Here is a 15160-nt window from a genome sequence, read left to right on the forward strand (position 1 = left end):
TACTATATTAGATAGATAACATGCTAACAGTTAATTCTCATTTTTTCTTTTACTCTCTTGCCTGAGAGTGACCAGATAGTCAGCTTCCAGCCTACAGCTGAGAGGAAATACATGAAAGTTCCTTTAAAGCATAACATGTGAATGAAGAGGGTTAGTGAGGATTAAAAGGAAACAAAAGGAATCAGTAAAAGCGAGAACACCCTCTCGAACAACAACTGCTATTCTTTTCTCAGAATTCCTAACCTTAGGTATATTCTTAAACACATAAAATTTAGACTGTAGGAAAATAAAACTACTTTAAAAAATGTAGAGTTCTGGGCTGGCCCGGTGGCTCAGGCAGTTAGAGCTCCATGCTCCTAACTGCGAAGGCTGCCGGTTCGATTCCCACATGGGCCAGTGGGCTCTCAACCACAAGGTTGCCAGTTCAATTCCTCCAGTCCCACAAGGGATGGTGGACTCCACCTCCTGCAACTAAGACTGAACATGGCACCTTGAGCTGAGCTGCCACTGAGTTCCCGGATGGCTCAGTTGGTTGGAGCGCGTCCTCTCAAACACAAGGTTGCCGGTTCGACTCCCCCCAAGGGATGGTGGGCTGCGCCCCCTGCAACTAGAAACGGCAACTGGACCTGGAGCTGAGCTGCGCCCTCCACAACTAAGACTGAAAGGACAACAACTTGAAGCTGAACAGCACCCTCCACAACTAAGATTGAAAGGACAACAACTTGACTTGGAAAAAAGGCCTGGAAGTACACACTGTTCCCCAATAAAGTCCTGTTCCCCTTCCCCAATAAAATCTAAAAAAAAAAAAAAATGTAGAGTTCTGAAAATATACCATTTGTCATTAACAGAAAAAGGTGCTGAAGCATTTTAGAGAGGAAAATGCTCTCTCGCCAGTAGAGACGTATGTAAGAATGGCAGAGGTGCTGATTGCATATGTAAATGTGGTAAAGCCGTGTTTAGGTTCCCAGAGATAATTTCAGCACCCAAACTGTTTGTGTGAGGATGTAGCAGCATCTGCTGTGATTATTTTTGGTATCAGTCCCAATTAGTAGACTGAAGTTTTGTACAGACAGTTCTCCAATTAAGGAGCATTTGATCGGGACTCCTCATTAGACACTCCGTGTGTGGACAGACAGATTGCCCTAATGGAGGCAGCTATTGTTTCTTCCCTTGTTCGGGACACCTAGGAAGATGTCCTTCCAGCAGGTGTATTGTGATGGGTTAACCAATCACTGGTACCAAGAAGTAGTTTCCTCCTTTCCTTCCCACCTCTTCCACCAAAGACCACTTTGCCATTGCCAGAGTCCAACCCGGCCTCCCCTGCCAGAGCCAGCAGATGGAGGAGAAGTGTGTGCTTGCTGCTCCAGGATGAAAACTGAAAAGCATTTCCTATATCCCCTAGGTATAAAATTTGGCTGATTGTACATGATGTGCTATATCAGTATTTTAAAGTTATTATATACTCAACTGAATTTCCTTTTATATTCCTGGGACTCTAACTTCCATTTACATGGAAAATACATTCCCAGTGCTAAATAAGCTTACAAAGGAACTTTTGGATCACTGCTCATTCTTAAACTGGAAACTACCTATATTAGGAGATAAGGTAAACATCCATTTCCAAGTGTTATGCTGACAAGAGGCTGGGCTACAGAGTCTTTTGGCTGAGTGCATATTGAAAGGAGAGCACTGTGCCTACTGTACCTCAATGAGTAGCTGAGATAGAAAAAATGAGTAAGATGGGACTGTTTCCTTCAAGGAGAATGTAGTTCTCTCTAAAGTCAACGTGTACACATTGGAAGAGCATTCCAAAAAAGAAAAATGGCAGTTGCAAATGAACAATTACAGTGTTGTAACTTAAAAATCAAAGGCATAAGAATGAGTATAATGCAAAGTAACAGAGAAGCAGAGGAAATGGAGATTTTACGTTGGGTCTTAGGGAGGTTCATTGTTCAATGAAGCCTGGAGGTTACACTCAGAGAGACATGGCCTGCCATTTTCTAGCTATGTAACATTCTTCAACATCTTACTTTTCCTCTTTGAGACTTGGTTTTCTCATTTATAAAATGAAGTTAATTAATACCTAGTTTATGATTGATCCCCAAATTTAGAGCTACTGTATATAAAGAGCCTAACACAATACCTAGCACACTGTAGACATCTGGTAAACTGATACTGCCTTCTTAGACCTTGGATTATTTAGAAATGTGTTATTTTCTGATTCCGAGGATTTTGCAGAGATATTTCTACTATTGATTTATAATTTAATTATGTTATGATCAGAGAAAATATTTCATGATTCATATTTTTTTAAATTTCTTTAGACTTGTTTTATGACCCAGAATATGGTTTATGTTGGCAAATGTTCAGTGAGCACTTGGAGACAATGTGTGTTCTGCTGTTGTTGTGTGGCGTGTTCTATAAATTTCAGTTAGGTTAAGTTGACTGAGAGTTTTGAAATCTCCTACATTCTTACTAACGTCTTGTCTACTTGTTTGATTGAGAGGGGTCATTAAATCTCTGTAATTGTGGATTTGTCTATTTCTCCTTGTAAATTTATCAGGTTGCTTCATGTGTTTTGAACTTTGTTATTCGGTGTATAAACATGTAGGATTATTATATCCTCTTCATGAATTCACCCCTTTATAATCATGAAATACCTTCTTTTCCCCTGGTAATGTATTTGCTCTGAAATATACTATGCCTAATATTGATATAGCCACCCCAGCTTTCTTTTGATAAGTGTTATCATACTATATTTTGTCTATCGTTTTACATTTAACCTATTTGTGTCTTTGCATTTGAAGTGCATTTATTGCAGACAGCAAATGGTTGGGACTTACCTTTTTATCCAATTTGACAATCTCTGTCTTTTGATTGTGGTATTTAGACAATTTACATTTAATGTGATTATTGATATGTTTAAGTGTAAATCTATTTTTGTCATTTTTTTGCTATTTGTTTCATCTATTCTTTGTTACTTTTTCTCTTTCTTCCTTTTTGGATTAATTGAATATTTTTATGATTCCATTTTATCTCTTTTGTTAGCTTATTAGCTGTAACTATTTTGTTACTTTAATGGTTACTTTAGGGTTTATAGAATGGGTTACCAATTTATAACAGTTCACATTCAAATGATATTATGATACCTTATATAACAGTATAAGAACCTTGCAATAGTATACTTCTATTTCTCCCTTCCTGGCCTTTGTGATATTGTTGTTCTATGCTTTTCTTATATATGTGCTGTAAACCCCACAGTACATATTAATTATTTTTGTTTAAACATTTATCTTTTAAAGAAATTTAAATAATAAGAAAAAATCTTATAAATTTACTCATATAGTTAGAATTTCCAGTGCTTTTCATTCCTGTGTGTGGATCTGCATATCTCTCTGTTAACATTTTTGTCTTCCTGAAGGATTTCTTTTAACATTTCTTGTCATTCAAGTCTGCTAGTGAAGAACTCTTTCAGCTTTTGTATGCCTTAAAATGTCTTTATTTCACCTTTGTTTTTGAAAAATTTTTGTGCTTTGCATAGAACTCTAGGTTGACAGTTTTTTATTGGTTTTTAAAATGTTGCTTCACTGTTTTCTTGCTTGCATTGTTTCTGTTGAGCAGTCTGCTGTCATCTTTATCTTTGTTCCTTTGCGTACAACATGTCATTTTTCCTTTGGTCACTTTTAAGATTTCCTTTTCATTTCCCCCACACATACTCTATTTGATTTGATTTTTATGTGCCTTGGTGTTTCCTCATGATTCTTGCATTGAGGGTTTGTTGAGTTTCTTGGATCTGTGGATTTATAGTTTTCATTAAGTTTGGAACCATTTTGGTCATTTTTTTCTTCAAATCTTTTTTTCTACTCCTTCCTTCCTTTAGGGATTTCAGTTAACGTATATTAGCCTGCTTAAAGTTGTCCCACAATTCACTAATGCTTCATTTTTTAAAATTCTTTTTTTATCTCAGCATTTCATTTTGAATTCTTTCTATTGCTACATTCTCAAGTTCCATAATCTTTTCTTCTGCAATGTCTAACCTGCTGTTGATACCATCCAATATATTTTTCATCTCTAGAAGTGCAAGGTCTTTTTATTTATGTCTTCTATTTTTCTACATAACTCTTTGAACATATGAAATTGTTATAATAACTATTTTTTTAAAGATTTTATTGGGGGAAGGGGAACAGGACTTTATTGGGGAACAATGTGTACTTCCAGGACTTTTTTCCAAGTCAAGTTGTTGTCCTTTCAATCTTAGTTGTGGAGGGTGCCGTTCAGCTTCAAGTTGTTGTCCTTTCAGTCTTAGTTGTGGAGGGTGCAGCTCAGCTTCAAGTTGTTGTCCTTTCAGTCTTAGTTGTGGAAGGTGCAGCTCAGCTCCAGGTCCAGTTGCCATTTCTAGTTGCAGGGGGCACAGCCCACCATCTCTTGCTGGAGTAGAAACCGGCGACCTTGTAGTTGAGAGGACACATTCCAACCAACTGAGCCATCCGGTAGGCAGCTCAGCTCAAGGTGCCATGTTCAATCTTAGTTGCAGGGGGTGGAGCCCACCATCCTTTGCGGGACTCGAGGAATTGAACTGTCAACCTTGTGGTTGAGAGCCCACTGGCCCATGTGGGAATCGAACCGGCAGCCTTCGGAGTTAGGAGCATGGAGCTCTAACTGCCTGAGCCACAGGGCTGGCCCTATAATAACTATTTTTAATTCCCTATCTGTTAATTTTAACATCTATGTCAGTTTTGATTGATTTTTTTCTCCTCATTAGAGGTTATATTTTCCTATTTCTTTGTAAACATGCCTGCTAATTTTTTACTAGATAACACATCTGAATTTTACTTTGTTGGTTGCTAAATATTTCTGTATTTCTATAATATTTTTAAGCTTTTTTCTGGGACACAGTTAAATTACTTGAAGAAAGTTTGATATTTTCAGGTCTTTCTTTTAAAATTTGTTAGGTGAGACCAGAGCAGTGCTCAGTCTAAGGCTAATTATTTACCCCTACTGAGGCAATATTCTTCTGAGTACTCTACCCCATATCTTGTGAATCATGAGGTTTTTCAGTCTGCCAGGTGGGAACAGGCACTAGCCCTGTGTGAGTACAAGTTGCCATTACCTCTAATCCTTTCAGGTGGTTCTTTCCCAGTGTCAGGTAGTTTCCTCACACACAGGTGGATTCTCTGCAGATCTGCCCCAGATTGGGTAAAGAAAGAAGGTAAAAGAGATTTATTTGTGAACTGTCAAGTATTATTCAACTGTAAGGTTTCAGGTATTACCTTGATTTGCCTGCCATTCACTAACGTCAAGATCCGGAGACAAGTCTGTACCATCCCCTGTACCTGCACTTCCATGTCCTTTAACTTTAATGCTTGTGTACGTTTGCTCCTTTCTTCTCGCTGCCCATTGGTTCCAGCCATGCCAGCCAGGAAAAATAATTATCAGAAAAGGAGTTCTTTCCTGGTCATCTGGTAGTCATGTTCACCAGTCCACACTACCTCTTTTAAATAATAAGACTTCTAACACTTACCCGTCCTCATCCACAGAGTGTAAAGCAAAGGTTGCCGACTCCATATTATCTAGGAAGTCACCTCTTGACACCAGAAGTGTATTCATTCACAGCCTCTTCCACCCCTTGCCTTTCAAAAGCCCTGTATCCTCTGCTGCGGTCCAGGGACGTGAAACCATACTTGTGTTTGTTGGGATGCCTGTATTTTTATAGACAATTTATCCCAGAATGCTCTTTTTCTTCCCTGAGGAGAAAGCAAAAAAGGGCAAAGGCTCAGTAGGGGGAATGGAAGGTAGACTTCAGGGCTGAATTATTTAGAGCAATTTACCTTATTGACATAGGGATGGGGGTTGGGGAGGGAAGAGCAGGAACTGCAGCTCAAATCTCTGACTCCGAGGCTCTGGCTACCAGAGTCCCTGCTTAAAAGTCCCAAGGACTGAGGGATTGGTATTCAGCACTCATAACCCATGTGGGGCATATTAGTTGGGAAATGTTGGTAAGGGATCAAGTCCAAGGCTGAGGCTCAGAGGCTGGGAAACCAAAGAATGCCTAAAAACTACTCTCAGAATTGAGACTGAACTCTGGCTCTGGGGCACAAACTGTTGTCGATTTGGTCAGATGGTAGGCAGAAGCCTGTTGTGATCTCTGCCCCAATTTGGGGCAACGACAGGCATCAGTGTATGGTTCAATAAAGCTCTAGTTGATAGTCTCTAGCACATTCCTATTTCAAGACTGTGCCAGGAGGTAGAAGAAACCAAACAGGATTGAACATTGAACATGATTTACGGTACGCAGTCTGTACCAGGTGTTTGATGAAGGCCGAGAATTGAATATTAGGATTCATGGGGATTGATGTGGTCTTTATTAGTTCACTAAATACTTACGGAATATTTGCTTGGTGCCATGCACAAAGGGAAAGAGGTGAAAGACATTTTCTGCCCCTAAGTGGATGAGAAAGGCAAACATTTGCACTAGAATAGGACGGGTACCGTGGAGGGGGTCAACACGGCTCACTCTGGGGGACCCAAAGGGCACTCCTAAGCCAGCCTTGAGTGGAAAGTGGATATAAAGGTTGGCTTCCTGAAGGAAGCCTGGACTGGGTCTTAAAAGGGAAGTAAGAGTTGGTCAAGCAGAGAAGTAGGGGCAGGCCATCTCAGGCAGAAGCACAGAGGCAAGGTTCAGTGCAATGAGTTTCTGGGAGTGTAAGCTATTTATTTCACAGGCTGTTTGTAGGGGAGTGATGTGAGTTGAAGCTAAAGGGGAAAGGAGGTATCAGATGAAGAAAGGCCTTGCATGCCACGCTAAGATATTTTACCCCAAAGGCAGTGGGAAGCCACTGGACAGTTTTAAATGGAAGAGAGGTGTGACTGGGTCTGGATTTTAGAAGCTCTTTCTGGTAGTGATGGGGCGGAGGCCTGGTAGCAGGTAGAGCAGGGAGTCTGGCTTTTACCGCTGACCCCATTGCCCTCCCACCTCAGAATTGTCTGTATTGTCCCTCCCACCTGTCTGTATTGTCCCTTTCTCTCTATGAAATCTGTTATCTAGTCTTCCCTGCTTTATCCAATGTAATTTCCCGCCACTCTTCAATTTTAACCAGGTTGATTCAACTTATGCAAACATGTAGTGCTCACTCCCATCTCTGAGTCTTGTTTGTTCAGCAAATATTCAGTGAGTGCCTATTGCATACCAGCTACGGTGCCTGGTATGGAGAACCAAAGATGAATGAGACGTGAAATGTACCTTTCAGGAGCATGCAAACCAGGAGGAAGATCCCTGTGGAAGCACTCTGTTACTGTGAGCATGATGGTGGCTGTGGTATGGGTTAAACAAAGTACCGTGGGCCAAAAGAGAGAGAGTCCTGTCTGTGAGAAGCCCTCCACCTTCTCTGCTAAATCATCCCATCCTCAGGCTTCTGCCTTCACTCTGTGTAAGAGGCAGGGTGGTGTCTCTATACACTGTACTCCAGGCATACCCCTCTTCTACTCATAACTGCTCAGTAGCTTCCCAAAACTTGGGAATAAAACACCTTAACATGTCATGCAAGGCCCTCTTCATTGACAGGATAGTGTAATGGTTTGGAGCTTGGGCCCTCAAGCCAGAAAACAAGATTTTAGTCTTTGTTCTACCACTTATGAGACAGGCGACCTTGGTCAGAAATTCTTTGTGCCTCAGTTTCTTTATCTGTAAAATGGGGCTGGTGGCTGTATTAACTGTGGAGGGTTATTGTGGCGATTAAATGAGTTAATATGCATATAAACCTTTAGAATGGTCCTTGGAGTGTGAAAAATATTTAATCATCTTTAGCTATTATTCTCAGTTTTTATATCTCATGCACCTATATCATGCACCTTCTCAGCACCTATATCATGTCAAGAAACGTTAACCCCTAATTATCTATGTTTGTGTGCTTGGCCCTTTTTACGTGTTATCATAGTATTTCCCTTAAGCATGGTTTTATCCTCCTTTAAAGCAGCATACATTGTGTATATAGATCTGTACTCCTGAGATATCAGGAGATATCCACAGCGTTGAGTGTGTGTTAGGGTGAGCAGCCATCACAACTGGCCCAGGACTGACAGGCTTTCTGGGATGCAGGACTTCTGGGGCTAAAACCAGCAAAGTCCTAGGGTGGCCCGGTGGCTCAGGCGGTTAGAGCTCCATGCTCCTAACTCCGAAGGTTGCCGGTTCGACTCCCACAAGGGATGGTGGGCAGCGCCCCCTGCAACTAGACCTGGAGCTGAGCTGTGCCCTCCACAACTAAGACTGAAAGGACAACAACTTGACTTGGAAAAAAGGCCTGGAAGTACACACTATTCCCCAATAGTAGTCCTGTTCTCCTTCCCCCAAAAAATCTTTAAAAAAAAACCAAAAAACAGCAAAGTCCTGGGACAACTGGGACAAAGCTGTCCACCCGATACAGTGGCACTTCAGTTTTGCTTTACTGGTCCCAGACTTAATTTGAATGCAGGCTTGCTTTGGCTTTGCCACAAATTTTTATTTCTCGGCTAGAAAATACAAAGTCACAACATCTAGGTTTCTTTGGGGTTTCCTGATATTCCCTAAAGTTTAAAGTGGAAGATTGGAGAGGTTCCTGAAAATTCTCCCTCCTATCAGCTCTGAGTATATTTGCTAGAAGCTATGGGCAGCCCCATAACAACTGTCCTTAACCTGCCCCACAGCTGCAATGGTCCGCCTGCCTGTCATTGCTCGTCTCTCCCCGTGTTTCCATCATGACTCTGAGTACCTCCCTACATTTGCTTTCAGAATTGACATACCTTTATTCAACTAGTGGCAAAGTCTCTTCCTTCACACAAGGATCATCTGTTGGTCCATGAATTCCCCAGACGGAGCCAAACAATTTTGCTTCCTTTTCAGCCCCATGCCCACCCCCACCTCACCTGATTTGGGACAGTGTTTGCCTTGTGCAGTCGCTTTGCAGACAGCATGCCTTAAGGATCCTCTGGGGCATTCTTGGTGTCCCTTACAGTCATGACGAGTATTTGCTGAAGGCCTCCCCATCTTCTCCAGAACAGTCAAGAGGCTGCGTCGACAGACGCGAAAAGGTTCCACCCCAGTCTATTAGTTTGCTAAGGCTGCCCTAACTGGGTAGCTTAGACACGGAAACGTATTGTCTCGCGATTCTGGAGGCTGGAAGTCCAAGATCAAGGTGCCAGGACGGTTGGTTCTTTTGGAGGGGTGTGAGGGAGAATCTGCTCCATGTATCTCTCTTACCTTCTGGTGTTTTGCTGGCAATCTTTGTCATTCCCTGGCTTGCAGATATATCGCCCCACCCTCTGCCTTCATCTTCACACGGCATTCTCCGTGCGTGCGTGTGTGTGTGTGTGTGTGTGTGTGTGTGTGTGTGTCTTCACATGGCGTTCTTTTTGTAAAGACACCAGTCCTACTGAATTAGGGGTCCATCCTATTTCACCATGACTCGATCTTAACTAATTACAGTGACTCGGTTTCCAAATAATGGCACATTCTCAGGTACTGGGGGGTAGAACTTTAACATACGAATTTAGAAGGGACACCATTCAACCCTGAACACCCAGGTCTTCAGGTGAGTCCGAAAACCTCCCAGGTGACTGGAGGCCAGGGAGTTTACTTTGCTCCCTGAGCAAAGTGAAGAACCGTCCAGCCATTGCTCAGAAACCCAGGTCAGTTCTCCATTTGCTTTGCCTCTGATACCGACTGTTCCTGCTCCCAGATTCAAGTCGTCACCAGTAACCACTTGTTCACCACTCTCTAGGGCATTGTATGACAATAGGGATATTAAGAAATACAATGTACACGTGAGTCACTAGCTCCAAGTCAGTGACTATCAGGAGATGTTTTTTAAGAGAAACCTGCTGAGGAAATGTTGTATCTATGGCATGTATGGAATAGATATTATAAAGGCGGTGCCTTCCATCCTGATGAATAATAATCATAAGTTGGTTGTCTTTTAAAAACGTTCTGGAGACCACGATAGTGTGTTCAGCGAGGGGTTAAGGAGCGTGTGTGCGTGGATGGGCATGTCACGCAGTCGCTTACAATAAGCAGACCCCCAGACTCCTTCCTACCCTTGCTGCAAGCAGTAAGCCTTCCCTGGGCACGCGGGCACTAGCCTGCATCCCCGCGTGCACTCTGGCTGCTTCCTTCTGTCAGCTCCCGAGTCGCTGGCCCCTTCCCCTCCTAAGAGATAGCTCTGTTCCAAAAGATAAACACTGGTAGTTACGAGGAACTTGGGCGGGGAGTCAAGCAAGTCTCCCAGTGCTTGTTTCTCTAGTGTTCTCACTAGACACCCAGCCGGTCTGTGGATGAGGTATCCCCCAGCCTGTCAGTTTACAGCCTGAGATGTGAGGGCAATGATGGATCTTTGTAAGGGTGGAAGGGTGAGGGACTGGATGGGGAATGGGGAGTCTCGCACGTCTCCTTGTTTCTCTCCAGGGGTGCTGCACCTCTGAGAAATCCCAGGGACAAAGGAGGCACCTAGCTAGTGCCCGCTGGTGCCAAGCTGCCGAGCAGGCTGCTAGCTTGCTGCGAGGTGGGCGGGCAGGCTCCACTCAGCTCGCTGTGCCAGATCAGGGAGCTGTCAGCTCAGCCCACGCCCTGCGCTCCAGCTCCGGGCAGCCTCGGGTGGGCTGGGGGAAGGCGCAAAGCTCCATTCGTGACTGCAAGTTGACTTTCCCTCACTGTTGTTGCCGGCAGAATACGTACACCAATGCAGACAAGCTCCTAGAAGCAGCAGAGCAGCTCGCTCAGACGGGGGAATGTGACCCCGAGGAGATTTACAAGGCGGCTCGACACCTGGAGGTACGGATCCAAGACTTCGTGCGCCGGGTGGAGCAGCGAAAGCTTCTCCTGGACATGTCTGTCTCCTTCCACACGCACACAAAAGAGGTAAGGGCAGCTGGTGGACAAGGGGCATCGGCTGGGATGATTTGTGCTGGCGAGGGACAGGCCAGTTTCCTCGTAAAATGGCCCTCTAGGTATGCCTAGGGTCCTGGACGGTCTGGGCATTGCGAGCCTCCTGAGACTGATGGTATTAACACTTTGCTTCTTATAACCTGTGTGTAGGTCTCATGCAATATGGGGCAAAGTTTCCTCCTGACCTCTAAGGAGCAGGGGACCACGGAGGCAGATGGTTTGGGGAGTCTGCTGGTGCGTTCAGTCAGCAGCTGGAGAAATTTGGGAATCCCTGGTGTAGAAATAGTCACTGTAAGAGGAAATGAAGAGGATCAGAGATTCCCTTCCTAACCCACACCCAGTTGCTCTTGGTTGCTGTTTCCTGTCAGGAATCAGAGTCCTGCACAACTTTGATCCTCTTTGCTGCCAAGGAACATACAGAGTTTGCATATGTGTGTTGTTTTTATTTTATTTTATTTTTTAAAAAGGATTGCATCTTCTCAGTGAGGTCTGCCATAGGGTGATAGTAAAGTGAGTGGGTCCTCACCTCGCCTGATGGTGGAGTGATAGCTAGTGAAGGAAGGGAGAGGTGCCCTCCACGCAGGAGGACGTGAGCTGGGCTTACATCTGGCCCTGAATCGTCACAAAGTGGGGACAGGAGAGGCAGTATGTTACGTTGTTGGCAGGGCAGAGGGACCCATACAGAGGAGGAGGCTTGCAGACCTGCAGTTGTTTATCATTCCTGATTAATGTGGGGCACTCTGAAATTAAGTGGCCAGTGAGGAAGCACATTTAGCATCTTCTATAATAACACCCTTGGCAGATGAACTCATTAGGTCCAAGCAGGCGTGTGCTCCCCCAGGAATTCATTGTAATGGAGTATTAATTAAAGTTTACTGCTCAGGAAAAAAAAAATTAACCCTACTTAATTAAGTTGATTTTTGAAACTTGAAATGCATTAAGAAGCCTGGTTGTTACTACACAGGCTTTCTGACATTTTGTGGGATTGGATGCAAATCATTGCAGTGCCTCTCAGCGAAAAACCTGAAAAGATAATGTTTTCCAAACTGAGATTCTCCAGGCAGATGAAGGTCTGGCAAGCTCCCTGAAGCTGGATCTGCTTCCTTTCCTTGGGACCCACAGAAACTGAGTGCCTGTAAAGCAAGAGGATTAGCCTTAATCCAGGTTTTCCTGCCTGGTTGTCTGCTTGCTTGTGGCTCCCCCAATTCTTAACAATGGTTTTAGAAGCCAGAGGCATGTATTCTCCTTTAATTATGAGCCCGCGGGTGTTGGGATGGAGCATGAAAACACAGGAGTCATATTCCTTGTGAGGGCTGTAGGGGTGCTGGCTGACCAGGGTGCTGCTGGATAAGATCAGTTTCCACGGAAGTACCATTCCTCAAAAGACGCAATGGGGCCGGCCCGGTGGCTCAGGCGGTTGGAGCTCCGTTCTCCTAACTCTGAAGGCTGCCGGTTTGATTCCCACATGGGCCAGTGGGCTCTCAACCACAAGGTTGCTGGTTCGACTCCTGAAGTCCCGCAGGGGATGGTGGGCTGCGCCCCCTGCAACTAGAAATGGCGACTGGACCTGGAGCTGAGCTGCGCCCTCCACAACTAAGACTGAAAGGACAACAACTTGACTTGGAAAAGTCCCGGAAGTGCACACTGTTCACCAATAAAGTCCTGTTCCCCTTCACCAATAATAAAAAAAGAAGGTGACAATGGTTCTAGGACCCCTTTCTAGCTACATCGCTCGCCTTCTGTACATGGAACTAGGAGACTGGGATTCTCGCCCAGATTTCGCTGCTCTAGAACCATGTGAGCTTGTGCAAATCACCATGTCCCTGGCCCTGGGTCTCCTCATATATAAAATTGTGCACTTGGGCTTGGTAGCCCTATGGCCCCTTATGGTTCTAATGTGAATTCAAGGTTCCTTTCTTCTTCTCCTCTATTTGATGTTGACAATCATGATAATTAATAATAATAGCAATTAAGCCTGAAGTAATTCAGGTTACCTAGCCGAAGTTTAGTCCATTGTAAGCACTTAATGTATATTAGCTAGTGTTTTTTCTTTTTTTAATTGGGTACCTACTAATTGCCAGACACATATTCCGTCTCATGTAACCCTCATGGTAGTCTTACAATAGAGGTCTTATTAACCATATTTTCAAATGGGGAACCTGAGGCTCATAAAAGAACTTGTCTAAGGTTACAGAGCCTCTTAGTAGTGCAGCAAAGATCTTACCCATTTTCCTAAATGCTGCGCTCCTGTTCTTAACCAGTACCCCACACCCTCCTGTTCTCCCTTTTTCTTTTCTACCTGCTCCTCTCCTCTGCTCTTCTTCCTTCTTCTTTTTCCTTTTTATATCTTCAAACTCCAAAGCAAGAGCTTGATGGGGAGGGGAGACCTTAGCTTAGAAAGTGTTGACAGGCTTGGGGGTATGGGAGATAGGAATAGTCAGGGCTGGATTCACCACTGTTTACCCTCATATGTCTCAAACCTTGTTAAGCTTGGTCCTATTTGAACCTGAGACTTGTTTTCACACTGAGACTCAGCTTATAAAATCACACTCACGTGAAATAGTGCTAAGGGGAGCAGCACAATTCTGGGGGCAGATGAAGAACAGGAACTACAATGTATTTAGCTCCTACTATGTGCTACTATCTATCTAATCAATAGCCATGAGAATTGTCACTTTTTATTCCAGTTTTACAGATCAGAGAAGTTACTAATTTGCCCAGGGACTTGTAGCTAGGATGTGGTAAATGTAGGAATTGATCCCAGATCTTTCTGACTCCAAAGCCCACGCTTTTTCTCCTTTGCGACACAGGCTTTCACATGAAGGCCAAAACGTAGAGACTGGGAGGGGTTTTCTCCACCAGGGAATTTATTCAAACAGGAGGCTGTCAGAAAATAGCATAGTCTCTTTTCTCGGGATCCCAAAATGTAAGAGAAATTAGGAGCAGTCCTGCCTGGATGCGAATGGGTGTGTGCTTGTGAGGATCCTTCTGTTCAAGAGATCTGCAACTTTCAGACCACACAGATTGTGACTGTTGTCCAGGATGGAAAGAAAAGCATCATTCTGAGGGGCTGTCATGGAGAAGCTATTTATCTGAGCCATCCAGCAGGAGTTTATAGCTACATGCTCCCTCTCAGTCACCTTCCTACCCCCAGTAGTCTGAGGCCCCCTTTGGGAAAAGCAGAGAATAAGACACGTGTGTATGGATGTGCACACCTATGCCATATGTATACACACCTGTATATACATATGTATATGTGCATACATGCACACATGTGTGTTACACACACTCATTAAGTACAGCAAGATCAGGGACATCTGATTTCCAGCTCTAGATTTTCACAAGGCCTGCTGCATGCCTTTGGGAAAATCACCTACTCTCTATTACTTTGTGATACTTATTATGATGATTATTACAAAATCAAGTAGTACAATACTGACACCAATTTTTTTTTCCCTAGTAGAATAAACTCCCTCCCAGATGTATCCTTAGAGCATCTCTACAGTAAACTTAATAAGGAACTCGAGGACTCACCTCTGGCATCATTTTTCCTTGCGATTCTTCCCCAGGGCTTCCAGCTTCCCACCTAGACTGGACTAGAGCACTCATCAGTGCGTACCTCATCCGTGGTGCTGAGGTCACACTGAGCTCATTGGCTCTGCTTCATTGAATTCCAAGGGCTCCTATGTAGAGTACACATGCGGGTTTGGATGTGTAGATATAGATTCTACTGTACATTTCTGTCACTATGTCGGATACATAGAGATGCTGAATAAATATAGAGCAGGTTGCCTTGAGAATGGGAAGCCAGTCATTTCTTTTAAAAAAAGAAAAAAGCGGGGGAGAGGGAAAGCCCATTCAGTCACATCTTTCATCTACTCGAGTTTCTTCACTTGAACTCTATAGGCAATCTGCATAAAAGGGGTAGAGGTGGAGAAGCGGAAGTGCTGTGGGGCTTTCCTCCAGGCTCTGAATAGCAGGCAGAAATGAACTAAGTTGGCAAAAGTGAGCATTCTTGGATGTTCTCATGAAGGAGAACTCCTGTGGTTTGATCTGTCCGTATTCTGTTCAGTACCTCTCAAGACACACCATCCCTCAAACCGGGGTAAGTGTGGGTCCTATTTGATCCCGGGCCTAGTAACTCTTGACTCCTTCCTCTTGACTCTATCGGCAAACTTCTGGGTTTCAACTCAAGGCAAGTTTTGTGGCCAAGTCTTTAAGTCTGTTAGGGAATTTTGAGTTGCTATG

General features: G+C 43.9%; 1 protein-coding gene across 24 annotated transcripts in view; it reads left to right on the plus strand.

Moving 5' to 3' along the window:
- KALRN (kalirin RhoGEF kinase) overlaps positions 1-15160 on the plus strand; it is a 621535-nt gene that overhangs the window by 322049 nt on the left and 284326 nt on the right. For all 24 annotated transcript variants that reach the window (XM_081025698.1, XM_081025722.1, XM_081025696.1 and 21 more), the window contains exon 11: positions 10694-10885. In XM_081025698.1, coding sequence (XP_080881824.1) covers positions 10694-10885 — 192 coding nt within the window. The remainder of the gene's footprint in view (positions 1-10693; positions 10886-15160) is intronic.

Source organism: Rhinolophus hipposideros, assembly GCF_964194185.1.
Source record: "Rhinolophus hipposideros genome assembly, chromosome: 2".
NCBI classification, from domain to species: Eukaryota; Metazoa; Chordata; class Mammalia; order Chiroptera; family Rhinolophidae; genus Rhinolophus; species Rhinolophus hipposideros.